At 42.4% G+C, this 21,264-nt stretch overlaps 1 protein-coding gene across 1 annotated transcript in view; it reads left to right on the top strand.

The window, feature by feature from the left end:
* Positions 1–21,264, top strand: part of MYO18B (myosin XVIIIB) — a 456,489-nt gene that overhangs the window by 248,678 nt on the left and 186,547 nt on the right. Inside the window, exons 28-29 of the mRNA XM_075276574.1 lie at positions 1,495–1,603; positions 4,045–4,172. Coding sequence (XP_075132675.1) covers positions 1,495–1,603; positions 4,045–4,172 — 237 coding nt within the window. The remainder of the gene's footprint in view (positions 1–1,494; positions 1,604–4,044; positions 4,173–21,264) is intronic.

Genomic DNA, 21,264 nt, shown 5'->3' with positions numbered 1-21,264 from the left:
GTGGGTACTGGGAGAGGAGCCATCACGTCTCCCTGCCCTGTACCCGCCCATACTCCCACACTCTTCCTAGGTCTTTAACACTAACTTGGGAGGCGGGGCCAGTGAGGCAAAGAAGAACGAGAACACCGGGCACCGGACCAGCCATCTCTGCAGGTAAGTGGACACCAGCGGGGACTAAGTAGCCAGAGAATTAAAAAAAATCCTCTGGCTACTTAGTGGTTAAAAAAAAAATCACTACACAGCGTGGATTCTAAGGGCTAGTTCACATGTGGGCAAAGGGGAGTTTTTTGACAGCGGATTTCGCTTCAAAATCAGCCCCTTAAGGGCTAGTTCACACATGGGCAAAGGGGCGGATTTTGACAGCGGATTTCGCTTCAAAATCCGCCCCTTTACAATGGTGGTCTATGTAGACCACCGGGCTAGCGGAGAAAAGAAGCGACCTGCCCTATCTTCAGCCCCGGCAGCTCCCTCCTATGTCGGCTCATTCATTTGAGCCGACAGCGGAGGGGAAAGCCGCGACGGTCGCGGCAGGCGGGTTTTGACAAGAGAGAGACGCGTCTCTCTCGGTGTCAAAACCCGCGCGGGCAGTTCACGTGTGAACTGACCATTACAATGGAGCCCTATGTGAACAGCTAGCTTTTTTTTTCCGCTAGCTTTTTTTTTCCGCTAGCTTTTTTTCTCTGCTAGTTATTTTTCAGCTAGCAGAAAAAAGAAGCGACATGACCTTTCTTCAGGCGTTTTCCGCCTGAAGAAAGCAATAGAAGTGAATGGGAGGCAAAAACTGCGCGGTTTTTTTCCACGCGGTTTTTTGCAAAAGTAAGTGATGCGTTTTTTTGCAAAAAAACGCATGGAAAAAAAACGCTAGCGGTTTTTTCAGCCCATTCACTTTATGGGAGGGGAAAACAGCCTCGCTTTTTTTGGAAGCGGTTTTTACAAAAAAAAGCTCCAAAAATAGCTTGGCTAGGTCAAAAAAAAGCTTCCTAATTAGGAAGCGTTTTTTTTCAGGACCAAAATAAGCCAGGAGGTTTTTACGTGTGAACTAGCCCAATTGAAGCGTTCAATTGTTAGATTCCATGCTGTATGGTGAATAGGATCATTTTTAAAATCCGATCTCCGATTAGTAAAAAAATCCCTTTGACTTGCATTGGGATCGGAATTGGAATCGAGATCAGGTTTGAATGAAAAATGATTGGAAATCGGATTTCAAAATCGATCCTGAAAAGTCAATATCGGCTCAACCCTACTGTATAGATTAATATAAAATGAAGAGAATACAAAATATATTCTGAAATTATTGAAATTGTAATTTTCTGGACATATGTGCTAGTTCTTTCTTTTTCTGACTGCACATGGCCTCTAGAAAAGATTTGATTTATCTGTCTGTACTCTGCAGTGTAGTAGGTGGTCTATGGCAAAACAGATGCTTATTGAGAGTATGGGAGATAAAAAGCTAATTCTCCCCTGTTTAATTAAAAATAACGTTTTCTTACCTAGGTGAAGTATGAGCAAATGCAGAAAAGCCTTGAATGTGTATCCAAGCAGCTAGAAGAAGCTAATCAGCAAATCCAACTTCGGGAACTTGGAACAAGCTGTCCAGGAGGGGGTAAGAAGGAGATATTATTTCCCTCCTCTATTATGTGATCTAGCAAAATGACAGTAAGAAATTGTATTGAGGAATTCAGTGAACACATTTTTAATCATCTACATAATTCCGTGTGAAGAAAGGTTCAATCAATATTAACATCTGATGTGTACTTCTTTATGAATAGGTTGCATGGGCTCCTTGTACTGTGTTACTGTATGCTTATCAGATACTGCGTGTTAATTATGATATACCGCAATTACTGGACTGAGCAAAGCAGCAGACAGACAAGAGGGATGAGATTAGACATGCAATTCTCACAGGCATTCGTTTGCCAAGGAAAGCAGTAAACTTATGAGGAAGGTCTAGAGTAATTAATATTTTAATGACACTTATAGACTTACAAGGGAGAACATTGCTGTTGTGTTGAATTCTTGAAAACAAGGAAGGATTTAAAGAGTATAAAATCTCCAATACATAGTGTATTTCTCAGGAAAGAAAAATAGGAATAGAAGATCTCTTTTGTTAAATTCCATCCGCTTACAACTTGAAGCTCCTTGTCCAAAGCCTAACAATTTAATAACTTATAAAAGACACAGCATAACTATCCCCTATCTTTTTATTATTTCTTTGTTGTTACTAAAACATCTGCTATATTACTGTATATAAAAACAGTGAAAATGATAATTTAAAGGGGAAATTCTGTCAAAATGATTTTTTAATACTGTGTGTCATATGTGCAGATTTGCATTGAGAAGTCTGTGATCTTGAATCACCATTGATTGCTTTCTTGAGTAAGGGAGTGTTCACACTACCATTTGTGTCCACTCAGCAGTGTCCGTGGCTATTGTCCATACAAGATTTTAGCAATGGAAACTAGCTGGTCCGTCTGAAATTTCCATTCATTTCAATAGGATTTTATCTTGTGTCCTTTAGTGTCCGTTTACACCCATGTCCATTTTTTCAAGCGGACAAAAAAATCCTACATGCAGGACTTTTCTGTCCGTTTGAAAAAATGGACAGTAAGTGTCCGCTATTTTTTTTTTAACATTGAGGTCTATGGGAAACGGACTTATAACGAACAGTAACTGATAGCCATCGTTATGATAAGTGTCCGTTTTTTTTTTTTTTTTTTTTAATGGACACCATCTGAACGGAATCCAATGGTAGTCTGAACCCTACCTAATTGCCATGATACATAATTGTATGTATCTATGGTGTACCAAAAATAATTTCCCCTTAAGAATCTAAGGACTAGAAATCTTTCTGAGCCCTCTCACTGGATGTATTATTGGTGAGTAGAGGAATTAAAAAATACTAAACCCTCATCTGTTCTCTTGCTGCTCTTCTTCCTACAATGTAGGACACAAATCTGACTCCCACTTTCTCCATATCACCACTGCAGAAAAGTGGTAGACTATAGTCAGGGGTGAACCTTCCCCGTTCGCCGCCCGAGGCGAACTACAGAAAGCGCCCCCCCCCCCTGGAGGAGGGGGCGTGGCCGAGCGGAGGGGCGTGGTTGAGTGGAGGGGGAGGGGCTTAGCGCCGTTCGCAGGCAGAGAGCAGGCACGGAGATGACTGAGCGTGAGGGGAGGCTGCTGGAGCAGCAATGCTCCAGTGGCCTCCCCAAACCACCGCTCGGTGCTAAGCCAGTCCAGGGCAGCTGGTCCTGGACTGGCTTAGGGAAGCAAAAATGCCGCCCTCCCTGGGGACCTGGCATAGCGCCGCCTGAAGCGCTCGCTTCAGGTCGCCTCATGGGAGGTGCGGCACTGACTATAGTCTTAGTGACATTGGTGGCCATAGATTCCGGAAGAATCATAAAAGGATTCAAAGAGCAGAAAAAGCCAACATCATCCAGTATCCATTAAACCTTTTATTTATCCAACAATATGACAGAAAATGCTATGTTTGACCCCTTATAATAGCTGGGATGTAAGAAATCAAAATTTAGTAGTTTCTCAAATGTTGTTGGATCTGGTAAGAAATTTAATGAAAGTATCAATGGTTGAAAAATGTGAAGAAATCTTACCTTGAAACAAATTAAATGGTTCCCACAAGACTTTAATTTACCAGGGTATAAGTAACAATACAAAAACCTTATTAGCAGATAGTATAAGGTATCCAAAAAAATGGCAGAAAAGAAATAATTTTTCATTTTCTATGATATTACTGGTTACATATAATTGATGACACACAAAAGTGAATAGAGATGCTGCACATATAATCATATGTGTACATAAGATACATGGTATACTAAAATATATACTGCAAATATCTGAATATAAGAGCTTCTAACTGCTGTGCTGTAACAAACATATAATGCATTATAGCCATCGTAAAGTATGCAGTAAATATCCGCCATGTCAGAGCCTGATGAACATTTCATTCCACGACCTGGTTGTAAGTGACTGGTAAGTCTGACAAAAACATCATATTTCACCAGTATCATACTTTTTGTTTAGGAGCAGATGAGTGGCAAATACGATTTGACTGCGCCCAAACTGAAATCAACTTTTTGCGGAAAAGGCTTTCACAGTTTGAAGAACGACTGGAGTCTGAGAAAACCTATAAGACGGAACTAGAGCAAAAGGTAAAGCAAGAAACTACATGCAGAATTCAGTAGTTGACTTATTTGCATTATATGAATCATGCCCGGATGGAATGTGCAATGAGGAGGATACAATGTGGCTTTGCATATTGTTCATTAATTCTGTAACTACAGTACATCTCATTTTCTGTTGGACGGCTACATATCCCCTGCAGTGTATGACTGGAGAACACAGATAGCCAATAAAACTGGGCACAAAAACAACATGCATTTGTCTCTTCCAAATTTTAGATACAACTGTTTTGTTAACATCTTTCTATGCCAGTGATAGTACTATTTATCACTATAATGCAATGCTCTATTGTGAAGCAGAAAATCTTTTGCCTATTTGGATTACATCTGCAGTCCTCAATAGATTGTTATAGGATTGATTTGCCAAAGGCAAGATGAGTTTTATGCTGTGTGCTTTCCCAAGTCTGCCTGTTTGTTTTTAAGCTGCAGTATAGCCCCTACGGCATACATAGCCAATATTGTATAAGTTTATTAAAAGTATGAATCCATCTACACAAAGGAAACAACTGATGTGTTTACAACCTGAAGAATTTTAGTTTGTTCTGGTATTTGAGGGTAAAACCTTTTTTTTTGGTGGTAGAGGACAATAGAAGTAGATACTATGTCTGTATACCCACACTTTCTTTTGGGAAGCAACATCAGTATATAAGTAATTTTATATAGTGAATATGGCTGTGAATGGAGATATTGACATCTGCTCACATGGCTATGCTCTCTGATCTGTACAGAACGTAAGCAGAAACAGTTTGCAGCCAACCTCTAATGGGGTTTGTATAGTATTGTAGGTATGCTTAGAGGCAAGTACTTTAAAGACTCTCAGGCTATTTATATAAGATTATTTATATGCTATGTCTGGTAACATTCATTTCAGCTCAAGCTCTCATGAGTGCCCATAGCTCATTATTAGTTCTAATTAACATGATGGCTTATGCATTGATATGCATAAATGTTAATGACACAAAATTTATTTACAGTGGCACTACACAATAGGATAATGGTAGCTCTGCACACCCATTTTGGTGGGTCCAGCTAAATTGTACAGAGGTGTCCCTATGTATATTTCAGTTGAAAAAGGAGGAGTTGGCTGCTGGATTTCAATGTATCTGATCCCTTTGTTTTCAGGGTGATAAACCACCACCAGAGTTTTGTGTTAGTGACACCCCCCCCCCCCTCCCTGTTTAGAACACATTCTAATTCAGGCTACATATAAAGTATATGCCCAGCATTAGAATCAATGTTGGACTGGAATTGATCAGTGCCATAATAGTACACAACTTCAATGTAGAAGATACAGAAACACCACCTGCGAAATCGCCGAATGGTGTTGGTTGTACTTTACTGGAGCCCTAACAATGGCCTTCAGTGTGCCATGTATGGATGCCTATTAGGTCTATCCAGAGACAGGACCTCAGAACCTAATAAACATCTACAAAATACAGAATTATTCCAGTATATTGTACAGGTGATCAAGGAATCCAATGTTGGATTTAAAAGATGTAAAAAAAATGTAAATTGTTATGAAAATATTTAAAAACTAAAATAATAAAAAAAAATAACTCCAAGTTCCCCATTTCCTATATAAATAAACAAACAAACAAACAAAAACATTATTTATGTCACTGTGTGCGCAAAAGTCAGAAATATGAAAATATTAAATTAGTTATCCTATACAACAGTCAACATAAAAAAAAAATTATATATATATATATATATATATATATATACAGTCCTATGAAAAAGTTTGGGCACCCCTATTAATCTTAATCATTTTTAGTTCTAAATATTTTGGTATTTGCAACAGCCATTTCAGTTTGATATATCTAATAACTGATGGACACAGTAATATTTCAGGATTGAAATGAGGTTTATTGTACTAACAGAAAATGTGCAATATGCATTAAACCAAAATTTGACCGGTGCAAAAGTATGGGCACCTCAACAGAAAAGTGACATTAATATTTAGTAGATCCTCCTTTTGCAAAGATAACAGCCTCTAGTCGCTTCCTGTAGCTTTTAATCAGTTCCTGGATCCTGGATAAAGGTATTTTGGACAAACAATTCAAGTTCAGTTAAGTTAGATGGTCGCCGAGCATGGACAGCCCGCTTCAAATCATCCCACAGATGTTCAATGATATTCAGGTCTGGGGACTGGGATGGCCATTCCAGAACATTGTAATTGTTCCTCTGCATGAATGCCTGAGGATTTGGAGCGGTGTTTTGGATCATTGTCTTGCTGAAATATCCATCCCCGGCGTAACTTCAACTTCGTCACTGATTCTTGAACATTATTCTCAAGAATCTGCTGATACTGAGTGGAATCCATGCGACTCTCAACTTTAACAAGATTCCCGATGCTGGCATTGGCCACACAGCCCCAAAGCATGATGGAACCTCCACCAAATTTTACAGTGGGTAGCATGTGTTTTTCTTGGAATGCTGTTTCTTTTTGGACGCCATGCATAACGCCTTTTTTTGTAACCAAACAACTCAATTTTTGTTTCCAAAATGAAGCTGCCTTGTCCAAATGTGCTTTTTCATACCTCAGGCAACTCTATTTGTGGCGTACGTGCAGAAACGGCTTCTTTCTCATCACTCTCCCATACAGCTTCTATTTGAGCAAAGTGCGCTGTATAGTTGACCGATGCACAGTGACACCATCTGCAGCAAGATGATGCTGCAGCTCTTTGGAGGTGGTCTGTGGATTGTTCTTGACTGTTCTCACCATTCTTCTTCTCTGTCTTTCTGATATTTTTCTTGGCCTGCCACTTCTGGGCTTAACAAGAACTGTCCCTGTGGTCTTCCATTTCCTTACTATGTTCCTCACAGTGGAAACTGACAGGTTAAATCTCTGAGACAACGTTTTGTATCCTTCCCCTGAACAACTATGTTGAACAATCTTTGTTTTCAGATCATTTGAGAGTTGTTTTGAGTAGCCCATGATGCCACTCTTCAGAGGAGATTCAAATAGGAGATCAACTTGCAATTGGCCACCTTAAATACCTTTTCTTATGATTGGATACATCTGGCTATGAAGTTCAAAGCTCACTGAGGTTACAAAACCAATTTTGTGCTTCAGTAAGTCAGTAAAAAGTAGTTAGGGGAATTCAAATCAATAAAATGATAAGGGTGTCCATACTTTTGCACCGGTCAAATTTTGGTTTAATGCATATTGCACATTTTCTGTTAGTACAATAAACCTCATTTCAATCCTGAAATATTACTGTGTCCATCAGTTATTAGATATATCAAACTGAAATGGCTGTTGCAAACACCAAAATATTTAGAACAAAAAATGATTAAGATTAATAGGGGTGCCCAAACTTTTTCATAGGACTGTATATATATACACATGTACCAATGGTTGTTTTTCTCCCCCAAAAAGAATAAGAGGTGATCAAAAATTCATATATACCACAATATGGGACTATTAAAAACTGCATTTCACCATGAAAAAGGTGCCCCTGGCAATTAAGATTTTGTTTGTTTTTCTAAAAACAAAAGTAAAAATAAGCAAAAACTACATACCATTGGTATTTCACTTGCTTTTTCACCTAGTACCCTCAAAAACATTAGTAAAAGCTGAACAAACATTGCATGTAGCCCAAAATAATGCCATCTAAAAATTTTACTCACCGTTTTTGTTGTGGGGCAACACACTGCTAGTTTGATGCTTTGGGATGCCATTGCATACAACACTTGGTCACCCCTAGTAGGGACAGCACCGCACCTCCCATGAGGCGACCTGAAGCAACCACTTCAGGCGGCGCTATTCCAGGGCTCCAGGGAGGGCGGCATTTTTGCTTACCTAAGCCAGTCCAGGACAAGCTGTCCTGGACTGGCTTAGCACCGAGCGGTGGATTGGGGAGGCCGCGGCGGTGGATTGGGGAGACCCCCGAAAGGGGCAGGTTCACCCCTGAGTAGGGATATGAGGAACACTAACAGCTCAGCTATATACACAGGACATATATTTGTGTATGGTGATTTCTGCTAATCTTCATGGGTTCATTCAGTAAAATAATGGCCAATGATAATGAAAACCAAGCCTCATCACCAGGTATAAACTTGGAGGTGGTATTTATTAAGACTGGGATTTCCTGCAAGGCCCATTAGAATTGTCAATACTCTATATCTTTTTAATACATCAGTAACGCTCCTGTGCGCCAGAATGGAGCTCTATGCCACTCAGGAACTTGTATAGACTTCCTGGTGTAGATAGGTTGATAAATTTGTAAAACTGTAAAATTCACTTGAAGAGATAATTTTGGGAACATATTCAGCTTCTTTAAATTAAAATAAAGTTTATTGCTGCAAATAAAGAAGCTGGTTGCTCAATGTTTTTTTCTACTGCTGTAATGTTCTACCCTGGAACAAGCAAACTAAAAGACAGAATGAGATATGTGCATATCAGTCCATGTCATAAATCTGGTATAGATCAATTCTAATTATGATGTGAACAGTGACTCTGGTTTGAGACTTGAAGGCAAGAACATGTTTCATATATTTGCAGTGTAACCTGTCTTCATTTACATTGCTTTATTTACTTTGTCAGGATGAGTTCCAGTAAAAGCGATGAGCACTTTGGATTAAAACATCTCCAATAGCTCAAATAAAACGGCATCACTCACCGACTCTGTAACTGATGTTGTAGTTTCATTGCACCAATATATTTCACTAAATGAAGTTCTCAATACTACAACAAGAGTTTACCATCTTTGTGTGTTTTCTGCATATCACATCAGCATCCAGTGAATTACATTGGCAAAGATCAAACTGGCATAAACAGTCTTGGCATTCTGCTCCAGGGTACTTGTCAATCTACTCACTATTAAACATTATGCTACATAACTTTCTATAAACTTGCTTCCTTATATAACTATATTAAGGATTCTGCATCTTTGAGCAACTTTACATTTAAAATAACTTTATATTTACGATGTAGGTTCATCTAGAATCAGCCGTCATTTGTTAAATTTGTTTCATTTAATTTGGATCATTTGGTTTAGTTTTATGGTGCCCATTTAACATCAGCCTATTAGTTGTCAGTAATTGTAACTTTATTGTGACGACTTTTAAATAGTTGTATTTTACAGATATGGTTAAAAAGTACCGCCCAGTTTACTACAGTATGCAACTGTACAACTGCAAAATACTGATGAACGTCCACTCATGTGCCTGAAATCCATGACGTTTAACTCCAAAAGGCTTCTATATGGTGTTAGTGACATGGTTAAGTCTGGTGTACCATGTTGGTTAATAGTTTATTGCAAACATCCATACTATTAGATAAAGAGGGTTGTTCTGCACATCAGTAGGTATACCACATTATTACTGACAGCCCATTCACAAGGCCTGACTCTATCCTGGAATAAAGATAATACTCTTGATAGTTTTGGCAAAATATGCAAGCTCAAGCTCAAAGTTGATCCCATTGTCTTACACGTCTCTACAATGCAATAAAAAGGCCATACAAGATTCAAATGAGCTTTATTAGCATTACCAAAGAATAAGACATTTGGTGTTGCCAAACCAAAGGGAGGTTGGGGGTGGTGGAAGGTACGGGGTCCGTGGGTTGGGGGTATGAGTGTCCTTAGGGTCTCGTCGTTCTTGTTTGAGGCATCTGGGTATGGGGTAGACAGGTGATGGGGGGGCTTAGTGGTGTTTGGGTGGTGGGTGGGGGGTTTAATAGTCCATTTGTCTAATCTTCCTCTTTTTTGGTGACAGCTGGACGTGTATTGGGCAGCGATCTCCACAGTGGTCTCCTCTTCTCCCAGTAGGATGTAGAGTTTTCTCTTATCGCCTGCTGAAGTGAAGTCTGGGATGTGGGCAGAGAGTCTTTGGTAGTAGACTGCCCTCACAGCTGAGTATTTGGTGCAGTATAGCAGGAAGTGGGTCCCGTCTTCTAGGGCCCCTTGGTCGCAGTGCTGGCACAGTCTGTTCTCCTGTGGCTTATACGTCTGCCTGTGCCACTCTGTTTCGATCTCTAGGTTGTGGGTGCTCAGTCTGTACTGGCTCAGGGCTTGTCTGTATTTGGGGTGGTGTATTTTCTCCAAGTAGGTGGCCATGGTGTAGTCCCTTTGTAGGGACTGGTACATGGTGAGTTTCTTGGAGTTATTTATTTTGTTTCTCCATTCTTCTATGTACTGCTCTCTGTTTGCCTCTGTGGTCACCTTTATTTGGGCCTTGGTCGTCATCTGTTGGTGTTTTTGGTTTGATGGTTGGCTGTTGTTTGGTTAGGGGGTGCCTAGTTTTTTCGAGTTATGTGGCTTAGCCATGCTTGGTGGTGGTAGGAGTCTGGGTTGCTCCCCTGCATGTGCACCTGGAAAACTAGTACTCTGTTCTTTATGGTGAGCCATAGGGGGAGTCTGCCTAGCTCTGCCCTGCAAGCTATGTTGGAGGTGCTGCGATGGACATGGAGCAGGTATTTGCAGAACTCTGGAAAGTCCCTGTTGGACTGGAGTCCCATTTTGGTTGATCTGGGTAGGTGGCTGGGCCACAATCCTCACTGCCATAGAGAAGGATAGGGGTGATGAATGCATCAAATATCTTCAGCCAGACCCTCTCCGGTGGTTTGAGGTGGTACAGTTGTCTACTGATGACATAGAAGGTTCTGCAGGCTTTTACTTTTAGGGTTTCTATTGCCGTTTTGAAGCTTCCTGATTGGCTGAGCTCCAGCCCCAGATAGGTGTAGCTGTTGGTTTTCTCCAGTGTGGAGCCATTCAGGGTGAATTGTGGGGTGGAGGCTTTGTTGTGGCTCTTCTTCTGAAATTCCATGACTTTGATTTTCTTGTGGTTGATGGGTAGGGCACATGTTGTGCTGAATTTTTCCAGCACTGACAGGTTTTCTTGGAGGTCTTTATAGGCGGGGGACAGGAGTAGGAGGTCATCGGTGTATAGCAGGAACTTCACCCTACTGTCATTCAGGGTGAGGCCTGGGGTTGGTGATGCCTCCAGGACTGTAGCCAGTTCATTGATGTAGATGTTGAAGAGCGTTGAGCTCAGGCTAAAGCCTTGTCTGACCCCTCGGGCCTGTTGGAAGTATGCTGTCCTTTTCCTGTTCACCTTCACACTGCATTGGTTTCCGGTGTAGGAGCTCTTGATGACATCGTACGTTCTTCCTCCTATTCCACTCTCTAGGAGTTTTAGGAGAAGGCCTGGGTGCCATACTGAGTCGAATGACTTGTTGAAGTCCATGAAGCAGGCGAATATTTTGCCTCTTTTGATGTTGTGGACATGGGTCTTGATGAGGCTGTGCAGGGTGTAGATATGGTCCGTGGTGCGGTGGTTTGGCATGAACCCTGCTTGGCTCTTGCTGAGGACCCCATGTTGTGTGAGGAAGGTGAGGATTCTGTGGTTGATGATGCTGTTGAACAGTTTCCCCAGTGTGCTGCTGACGCAGATCCCTTTTTTTTTTTTTTTTATTTCTTTTTTTTTAATGTAGATTGTGAGCCCCACATAGAGCTCACAATGTACATTTTTTTCCCTATCAGTATGTCTTTTTGGAATATGGGATGGAAATCCATGCAAACGCGGGGAGAACATACAAACTCCTTGCAGATGTTTTTTTTTTTTGCCCTTGGCGGGATTTGAACACCAGGACTCCAGCACTGCAAGGCTGCAGGGCTAACCACTGAGCCACCGTGTGGCCCCTATGACGTAGATCCCTCTATGACGTAGCTCCCTCTGTAGTTGTTGGGGTCATATTGGTCTCCATTCGTGTAGATGGGGGTTATGAGGCCTTTGTTCCAGTCTTGTGGAAAGTGATTTGCGTTGAGGATGAGGGTGAAAAGCTTTGCCAGTGCCCCGTGTATTGCTGGAGGGCTGTGTTTGATCATCTCTGGTAGGATGCCGTCTGGGCCGCTGGCTTTTCTGCTTTTTATCATGGTGATTCTTTCTTGTATGTCTTTTATGGTGATTGGTGAGTCCAGAGGGTTCTGGTAGTCCTTTCTCTCAGTTTGGTGGTTATCTGTTGCTGTTCTGGGGTTAGGTCTTCTTCAGGGATGTTTTTGTAGAGACCTCTGAAATAGTTGAGCCAGATGTTACCGTTTTGGATGTGGAGGGAGTTTTTCTTGGTCTTTGTGCCCATATGGTGCCAGGTCTCCCAGAATGAGCTGTCTTTGATACTGTGCTTAATGATGCAACGTTAACATAACAATTCACTTCAGGACACAGACAGTTCATGGGACCTGTCAGGGTCTGAGGTTGCTAGGTGGGGTGGCATAGACAAACAAGTCCAGATTTTTAGTCCAAACAGGTAGAGTTTTATTTTTACTCCACAAGAAACAGTGCAGCAAACACAAAAAGGAAGAAAAAAAAACATACAAAAGAAATACCTGCCCGACTAGACTCTAACTACACACATCAATAGGTTACCTCCCCTATGATAGCAGATTCAATCGGAAAATTGAAGGATACAAGACACAGCTCCCACAGTGTGACCTTCCAGCTGGCCTGCAGCCCAGCTCTGTCCAAAGTCTTGCTGCTGTAGCTGACCTTTTAAACCTCACTGATGAGGGCAATCCACAGCAGCTGACACGCTGCAGGAACATCCACAATGTGTAGACTGGAGGGGGTGTGGAATGACAGGTTCCACTGCCAATCCTACCTGCCATTCCTAAAAAATCCAGCCCAATACTGAGCATGTAACAAAATGCTCAGCAGACAAAAGCTGTCTGCTGAGAACAAGTAATCCCTGCACTTTCTCTTATCTTGCCCACCTGAGTAGTCTGGGCAAGATGTACACCCCTCCATTATTTTGACAGCTATTGGCTTACAGACCCCATAGCAAAATATATAATGGGGCACCAGACTACATGACCATTTTAAGCAGCAAGTACCGAACTTAAAAAGTGCACTAAGTTGATTATAGGGCAATCCCATGTAAGACTCTGTGAACATACTGTATGTCATCTCATAACCAATCTATAGATAGTTCCATAGGTTTCTATGGAGTACATCTACATGTACTGTATGTTTATTTTGGAATATATCTAATCTGTATGATATTGCATACAGTGATGTCACAGTATAAGGATAATGGACACTGATGTTACAGTACAGGCATAATGCACACAGTGATGTCACAGTACTAAGATATTGTGTACAGTGATGTCACAGTATAGGGATAATGGACAGAGTGATGTGACAATACAGGAATACTACACACAGTGATGTCATACTTCAAGGATTATGCACATAGTAATGTTACAGTACCAAGATATTTCACACAGTATTGTTACAGTATAGAGATAATGGACACAGTGATGTCACAGTACAGGTATAATGCACATAGTGAGGTCACAGTACCAAGATATTGCATACAGTGTTGTCACAGTATAGAGATAATGGACACTGATGTCACAATACAGGGATAATGGACACAGTGATTGTTATGTACACTTTGGCATCACTGCATATGAGGAAAGTACTTATAATGATGTCCCATAAAGGCATTAAGATGTCCCAGTAAAATAATGGAGGTGCATTCAGTTTCCCATATCTCTTTCATCATCCCTAGTTATCACTAATTATACCATAGGTTGCAATGGAAATGTGTTCTCTTTGTTGCTGGGCTCTATAGCAGCTGCTATGAATCCTACCCTGGTAGTCACAGCCATGGCAATTGACCAATGGTATTTGGTGAAGGTTGCAGATGTACAAATTTCTCATGATCATCCATTTACAAACCTGTCATCAATGAGGTATAGATGCTTAGTATTCTAAATTCACACTATTAAGGCTTCAATATGGGGCGAGTACATGAATTTAATTCCCCCAAAATGCTGCAAAAAAAGTATCAAACAAAGCTTGATACATTCGAGTTACTTAGTGCAGTAAGCAGTCAAAAATAGGACAGAAATATGTGTAACAATGTAAAAGTGGATAAAAGCCAAAATTGTTATCAAGAGTCACACTCAGCAATGCTTTACATTTGCAAAGTTAAAAAGCCCCATACTATCAACCAAAACATTACAGCCGCTGAGATAAGAGACATTTAATTTGTACCAGGAGCATTGGAAGACATCAAGCTTTGTAGTTATTCAGAGCAGCTGTACACATATTCAGACAGGTCAGTCTGCCCAATATAAAAAGAATGATCTCAGTACATTAAAATATAATTAAAATCAACTGTTTTTGCACAATTTGGGGAAAGAATTGTCTCTTTTAGTTTCAGATGCTTATTGTCTAATTACAGGCCTCATTAACTCAACATTGTGCTTATTTAATGCAACTTTATAATGATCACAGTCCTCTGGTTCCATCATTGTGTGACCTAGTGCTCTGTACAAGATGAGAGCATGCAGTTTCCTTCTATCTCGCAAAGTAGTGCTTAATATCAGAACTCAGGGTTTCCGTATATAGGTTACTCCCGCCAAGGTCTCTGAAGTATACACAGAAAATATTGTAAGGTCTGTTCACGTACCCTGATTTGTAAAGTGCTGTAGAATATGTTGGCATTATATAAATAAATATTATTTTAATTTATTTAGCGGCACAATGGTGCAAAAAATTGTGACTTTTCAAATAGTTGCATATAATGAATTAGTCATTAGTATGTATTAGTATTAGTATGACTTTGTAATTGAAAACTTATCAGTTTGTAATTAGTTTACGGGACAACTAACATGGCCATCTTACTGTTATTAGATTTGTAAAATTGCCCACCTTGACTGAAAGGAAAAAAATAATTTGTTCAAATTGATATAAATATTATTTAATATGTAACAGTTTATTTTTTATCACTGGGTCCAGAAAATGTAACACGTGTTTCTTAATGGACAGACCTCTATATAATGGACAGACCTCTACATAATGGACAGACCTCTATATAATGGACAGACCTCTACATAATGGACAGATCGTTATATAATGGACAGACCTCTACATAATGGACAGACCTCTACATAATGGACAGACCTCTATATAATGGACAGACCTCTACATAATGGACAGATCTTTATATAATGGACAGACCTCTACATAATGGACAGACCTCTACATAATGGACAGACCTCTATATAATGGACAGACCTCTATATAATGGACAGACCTCTACATAATGGACAGACCTCTATATAATGGACAGACCTCTACATAATGGACAGACCTTTATATAATGGACAGACCTCTACATAATGGACAGACCTCTACATAATGGACAGACCTCTATATAATGGACAGACCTCTATATAATGGACAGACCTCTACATAATGGACAGACCTCTACATAATGGACAGACCTCTATATAATGGACAGACCTCTATATAATGGACAGACCTCTACATAATGGACAGACCTCTACATAATGGACAGACCTCTATATAATGGACAGACCTCTACATAATGGACAGACCTCTACATAATGGACAGACCTCTACATAATGGACAGACCTCTACATAATGGACAGTACTCTATATCTTCTTGTGCAGATTCATTCAGTGATGATTTCTGTATGTCTGTCCATATGATTGTGGGCTTTCCACATATATAAAGCATAAACCTGCAGCTGCATTCTACAATACCCAAGTCTGAGGACTAACTCTAGATGACTGTTACCACATGTTACAGTACATTTAAAGAGGACCTTTCATGTCCTCGGGCACATGTGATCTTATATAGTCTATGGACGAGTACTGTCAGGAGGAGTGGGGCATTTCTCACCGCTCAGTGTCATGGCTGGGCGATAAGGAACGCCCCCTCTGACAGTATAATGCTACACACAGTACTGTCAGGAGGGGCGTTCCCAGCTAGACTGTCAGGAATACCCTTCTGACAGGGAAGAGCTATCGGTAGCTTTTTCCCTGGGGCACATAACGGGAAAGCCAACAGTGTGCTGAATTCAGCGCACTGTCGGCTTACTAGCGGTGTATAAAACCGCATGTGCTGGAGGACATGAAAGGCCCTCTTTAATAGGTTCTATTTATTAAAACTGTGATCGTTTAAATAGTTCTTATATCTTCAGCATTCCTTAATACAACATAGCCAGAGACATGGCTATCAGGTCTGCAGAGATAGCAGTAACACTTTGGCTGTGGTCTCTGAGAGGGCTCAAAGCCCACATAACATATAATAGGGGGGAACCTGTGCCAGGTTTTGTATTGGAGCCCCAAAGATTAAAGCCTTGCCTTTAGAAGTCCACTACCCTTATAATGGTGCGTGATCAGGGTTGGACTGAGGTATCTAGGGGCCCACTGCCAGAACCCTGCAGATCAGCGGTACCGAGACATGACGACTAAAGGTAATAACATGTCCGGAGCCTTGCTGCTCACGCACTATACCATGGGCACCACTGCACTACCTAAACCTACTGCTACACCTTGTATGGCAAGTGAACAGTGCGTCTCCTAGAAATGTTACCATTACCTGTAGCTGCTCTGTCCTGGAAACTGATCTGCAGAGGTCCTGGCTGTTGTATCATCACATGTGTACTATTGATGGTCTATCCTAAGGACAGGCCATCAATATTAGAAATATGGATAAATCCTTTAAAGTGGTTGTCCAGGAATTGGAGCAACTCATGTGCCAGGTGGGAGGTGTAAAATAAAAATGAATAAAAAAAATTATACTCACCTGTCTCCGTTGTCCGCTGCCAGTGTCCGTTCAGTCTCGTGCTGGTGCCTCCTTGCTGGGAGTCCTGCACCTCATGTGATCGCTGAGACCAATTAGATACAGGATTTACAGAAATGAGTTGCCACCATGAGACTGAACCGACACAGGCGGGGACAATGGGGTGCTAGGGACAGGACAGTATACTTTTTTTTTTTTACACCTCTCTGCTGGCCACTACAGTGATAACTCCTGTTTATAGGCAACCTCTTTTAAGGGTTTTTCTGAGCCAAATCTTGTATGGCCAATTCACTGCTCCCCATCATACAGTGGCCTCTTCACTGGTCTCCCATAATGTATGGGGTACAGTGATGGGGCCATTATATTGTGTGGGAGCAGTGATGGGGTAACATCCTGTGCAGAAAGGGGATGTTAAATAGAGATGAGCGAACAGTGTTCTATCGAACTCATGTTCGATCGGATATTAGGCTGTTCGGCATGTTCGAATCGAATCGAACACCGCGTGGTAAAGTGCGCCATTACTCGATTCCCCTCCCACCTTCCCTGGCGCCTTTTTTGCTCCAATAACAGCGCCGGGTAGGTGGGACAGGAACTACGACACCGGTGACATTGAAAAAAGTAGGCAAAACCCATTGGCTGCCGAAAACATGTGACCTCTAATTTAAAAGAACAGCGACGCCCAGGTTCGCGTCATTCTGAGCTTGCAATTCACCGAGGACGGAGGTTTCCGTCCAGCTAGCTAGGGCTTAGATTCTGGGTAGGCAGGGACAGGCTAGGATAGGAAGGAGAAGACAACCAACAGCTCTTATAAGAGCTAAATTCCAGGGAGAAGCTTGTCAGTGTAACGTGGCACTGACAGGCTCAATCGCCGCAACCCAGCTTTCCCAGGATCCTGAATGGAATACACTGACAGTGTATTCCCGTATACCCCATATATACACCCCAAATCCCCGTTCCAACGGTGTGCCCCCCCCCCCACCTTCACCTCAGAAATACCCTGCAAGTCCCCTAGCAATAGGATTGGGGCTATATACACCCACTATTTTTGCTACTGCCATATAGTGCCATTGTCTGACTGGGAATTCAAAGAATATATTGGGGTTACGTGCACCCACAATTTTTGCTACTGCTATATAGTGTCATTGTCTGACTGGGAATTCAAAGAATATATTGGGGTTACAAATACCCTCATTTCTTCCTACTGCCATATAGTGCCAGTTTCTGACTGGGAATTCAAAGAATATATTGGGGTTACGTGCACCCACAATTTTTGCTACTGCTATATAGTGCCATTGTCTGACTGGGAATTCAAAGAATATATTGGGTTTACAAATACCCTCATTTCTTGCTACTGCCATATAGTGCCAGTTTCTGACTGGGAATTCAAAGAATATATTGGGGTTACGTGCACCCACAATTTTTGCTACTGCTATATAGTGCCATTGTCTGACTGGGAATTCAAAGAATATATTGGGGTTACAAATACCCTCATTTCTTGCTACTGCCATATAGTGCCATTGTCTGACTGGGAAATCAAAGAATATATTGGGGTTACAAATACCCTCATTTCTTGCTACTGCCATATAGTGCCAGTTTCTGACTGGGAATTCAAAGAATATATTGGGGTTACGTGCACCCACAATTTTTGCTACTGCTATATAGTGCCATTGTCTGACTGGGAATTCAAAGAATATATTGGGGTTACAAATACCCTCATTTCTTGCTACTGCCATATAGTGCCAGTTTCTGACTGGGAATTCAAAGAATATATTGGGGTTACGTGCACCCACAATTTTTGCTACTGCTATATAGTGCCATTGTCTGACTGGGAATTCAAAGAATATATTGGGGTTACAAATACCCTCATTTCTTGCTACTGCTATATAGGGCCATTGTCTGACTGGGAATTCAAAGAATATATTGGGGTTACGTGCACCCACAATTTTTGCTACTGCTATATAGTGCCATTGTCTGACTGGGAATTCAAAGAATATATTGGGGTTACGTGCACCCACAATTTTTGCTACTGCTATATAGTGCCATTGTCTGACTGGGAATTCAAAGAATATATTGGGTTTACAAATACCCTCATTTCTTGCTACTGCCATATAGTGCCAGTTTCTGACTGGGAATTCAAAGAATATATTGGGGTTACGTGCACCCACAATTTTTGCTACTGCTATATAGTGCCATTGTCTGACTGGGAATTCAAAGAATATATTGGGTTTACAAATACCCTCATTTCTTGCTACTGCCATATAGTGCCAGTTTCTGACTGGGAATTCAAAGAATATATTGGGGTTACGTGCACCCACAATTTTTGCTACTGCTATATAGTGCCATTGTCTGACTGGGAATTCAAAGAATATATTGGGTTTACAAGTACCCTCATTTCTTGCTACTGCCATATAGTGCCAGTTTCTGACTGGGAATTCAAAGAATATATTGGGGTTACAAATACCCTCATTTCTTGCTACTGCCATATAGTGCCAGTTTCTGACTGGGAATTCAAAGAATATATTGGGGTTACGTGCACCCACAATTTTTGCTACTGCTATATAGTGCCATTGTCTGACTGGGAATTCAAAGAATATATTGGGTTTACAAATACCCTCATTTCTTGCTACTGCTATATAGTGCCAGTTTCTGACTGGGAATTCAAAATGCGCAAGGCTCCCGGAAAGGGACGTGGACGAGGCCGTGGGCGAGGTCGGGGGAATGGTTCTGGGGAGCAAGGTAGCAGTGAAGCCACAGGGCGTCCCGTGCCTACTCCTGTGGGGCAGCAAGCATTGCGCCACTCCACAGTGCTAGGGTTGCTTGCCACATTAACTAAACTGCAGGGTACAAACCTTAGTAGGCCCGAGAACCAGGAACAGGTCTTGCAATGGCTGTCGGATAACGCTTACAGCACATTGTCCAGCAGCCAGTCAGACTCTGCCTCCTCTCCTCCTATTACCCAACAGTCTTGTCCTCCTTCCTCCCAAAATTCCCAAGCTTCACAGAACAATAACCCCAACTGTCCCTGCTCCCCAGAGCTGTTCTCCGCTCCTTTCATTGTCCCTCAACCTGCCCCTCCACGTCGCGATTCCACGAACCTAACAGAGGAGCATCTGTGTCCAGATGCTCAAACACTAGAGTCTCCTCCATCTCCGTTCGATTTGGTGGTGGATGACCAGCAACCCACCCTCATCAACGATGATGTGACGCAGTTGCCGTCAGGGCATCCAGTTGACCTGCGCATTGTGCGGGAGGAGGAGATGAGACAGGAGTTGGAAGAGGAAGTGGTGGATGATGAGGACACTGACCCGACCTGGACAGGGGGGATGTCAAGCGGGGAAAGTAGTGTGGATGTTGAGGCAGGTGCAGCACCAAAAAGGGTAGCTAGAGGCAGAGGCAGAGGTCAGCAGCTTAGGCGAAGCCAGGCCACACCCGGAATCTCCCAAGATGTTCCAGTTCGTACCCAGCCCCGAAAAACTCCCACCTCGAGGGCACATTTCTCGAAGGTGTGGAGTTTTTTCAAGGAATGCGCCGAGGACAGATATAGTGTTGTCTGCACAATTTGCCTCTCGAAATTGATTAGGGGCTCTGAGAAGAGCAACCTGTCCACCACTTCAATGCGCCGTCATTTGGAATCCAAGCACTGGAATCAGTGGCAGGCAGCAACGGCAGGACAAAGGCCGCCTGCCGTTCACGCCACTGCCATTGCCTCTACCTCTGCCTCTGCCACTGCCACTGCTGACTGTGCTGGCGATGCACTCCAGAGGATGAGCCAGGACACCACTTCATCTGCCTCCGCCACTTTGTTGACTTCTTCCTCATCCTCCCCTGTTCCTGTCTTATCTCCTTCTCCTGCACCATCAAAGGCACCATCAGGCGCTTCTTTATAACAACCCACCATCTCTCAGACATTGGAGCGGCGGCAGAAATACACTGCTAACCACCCACACGCGCAAGCCTTGAACGCCAACATCGCTAAACTGCTGGCCCAGGAGATGTTGGCGTTCCGGCTTGTTGAAACTCCCGCCTTCCTGGACCTGATGGCAACTGCGGCACCTCGCTATGCCGTCCCTAGCCGTCACTACTTCTCCCGGTGTGCCGTCCCCGCCTTGCACCAGCACGTGTCACTCAACATCAGGCGGGCCCTTAGTTCCGCGCTTTGCACAAAGGTCCACTTGACCACCGACGCGTGGACAAGTGCATGCGGACAGGGACGCTACATTTCACTGACGGCACACTGGGTGAATGTAGTTGAGGCTGGGACTGCTTCCCAAACTTGCCTGGTGTACCTTGTCTCCCCGCCTAACATTCCTGGCAGGGACACGAGAAGAACACCCCCCTCCTCCTCCTCCTCCACCACCTCCTCCTCCGCTGTTAGATTGACCCCAGCTACGAGTTGGAAACGTTGCAGCACTGGCGTTGGTAGACGTCAGCAGGCCGTGCTGAAGCTGATCAGATTGGGGGACATATAGCACACTGCCTCCGAGGTGAGGGATGCC

The sequence above is a fragment of the Leptodactylus fuscus genome, chromosome 1 (genome assembly GCF_031893055.1).
Source record: "Leptodactylus fuscus isolate aLepFus1 chromosome 1, aLepFus1.hap2, whole genome shotgun sequence".
Classification (NCBI taxonomy): domain Eukaryota; kingdom Metazoa; phylum Chordata; class Amphibia; order Anura; family Leptodactylidae; genus Leptodactylus; species Leptodactylus fuscus.
The sequence above is the reverse complement of the archived record's forward strand: the minus strand, read 5'-3'. Positions and strand labels throughout refer to the sequence as shown.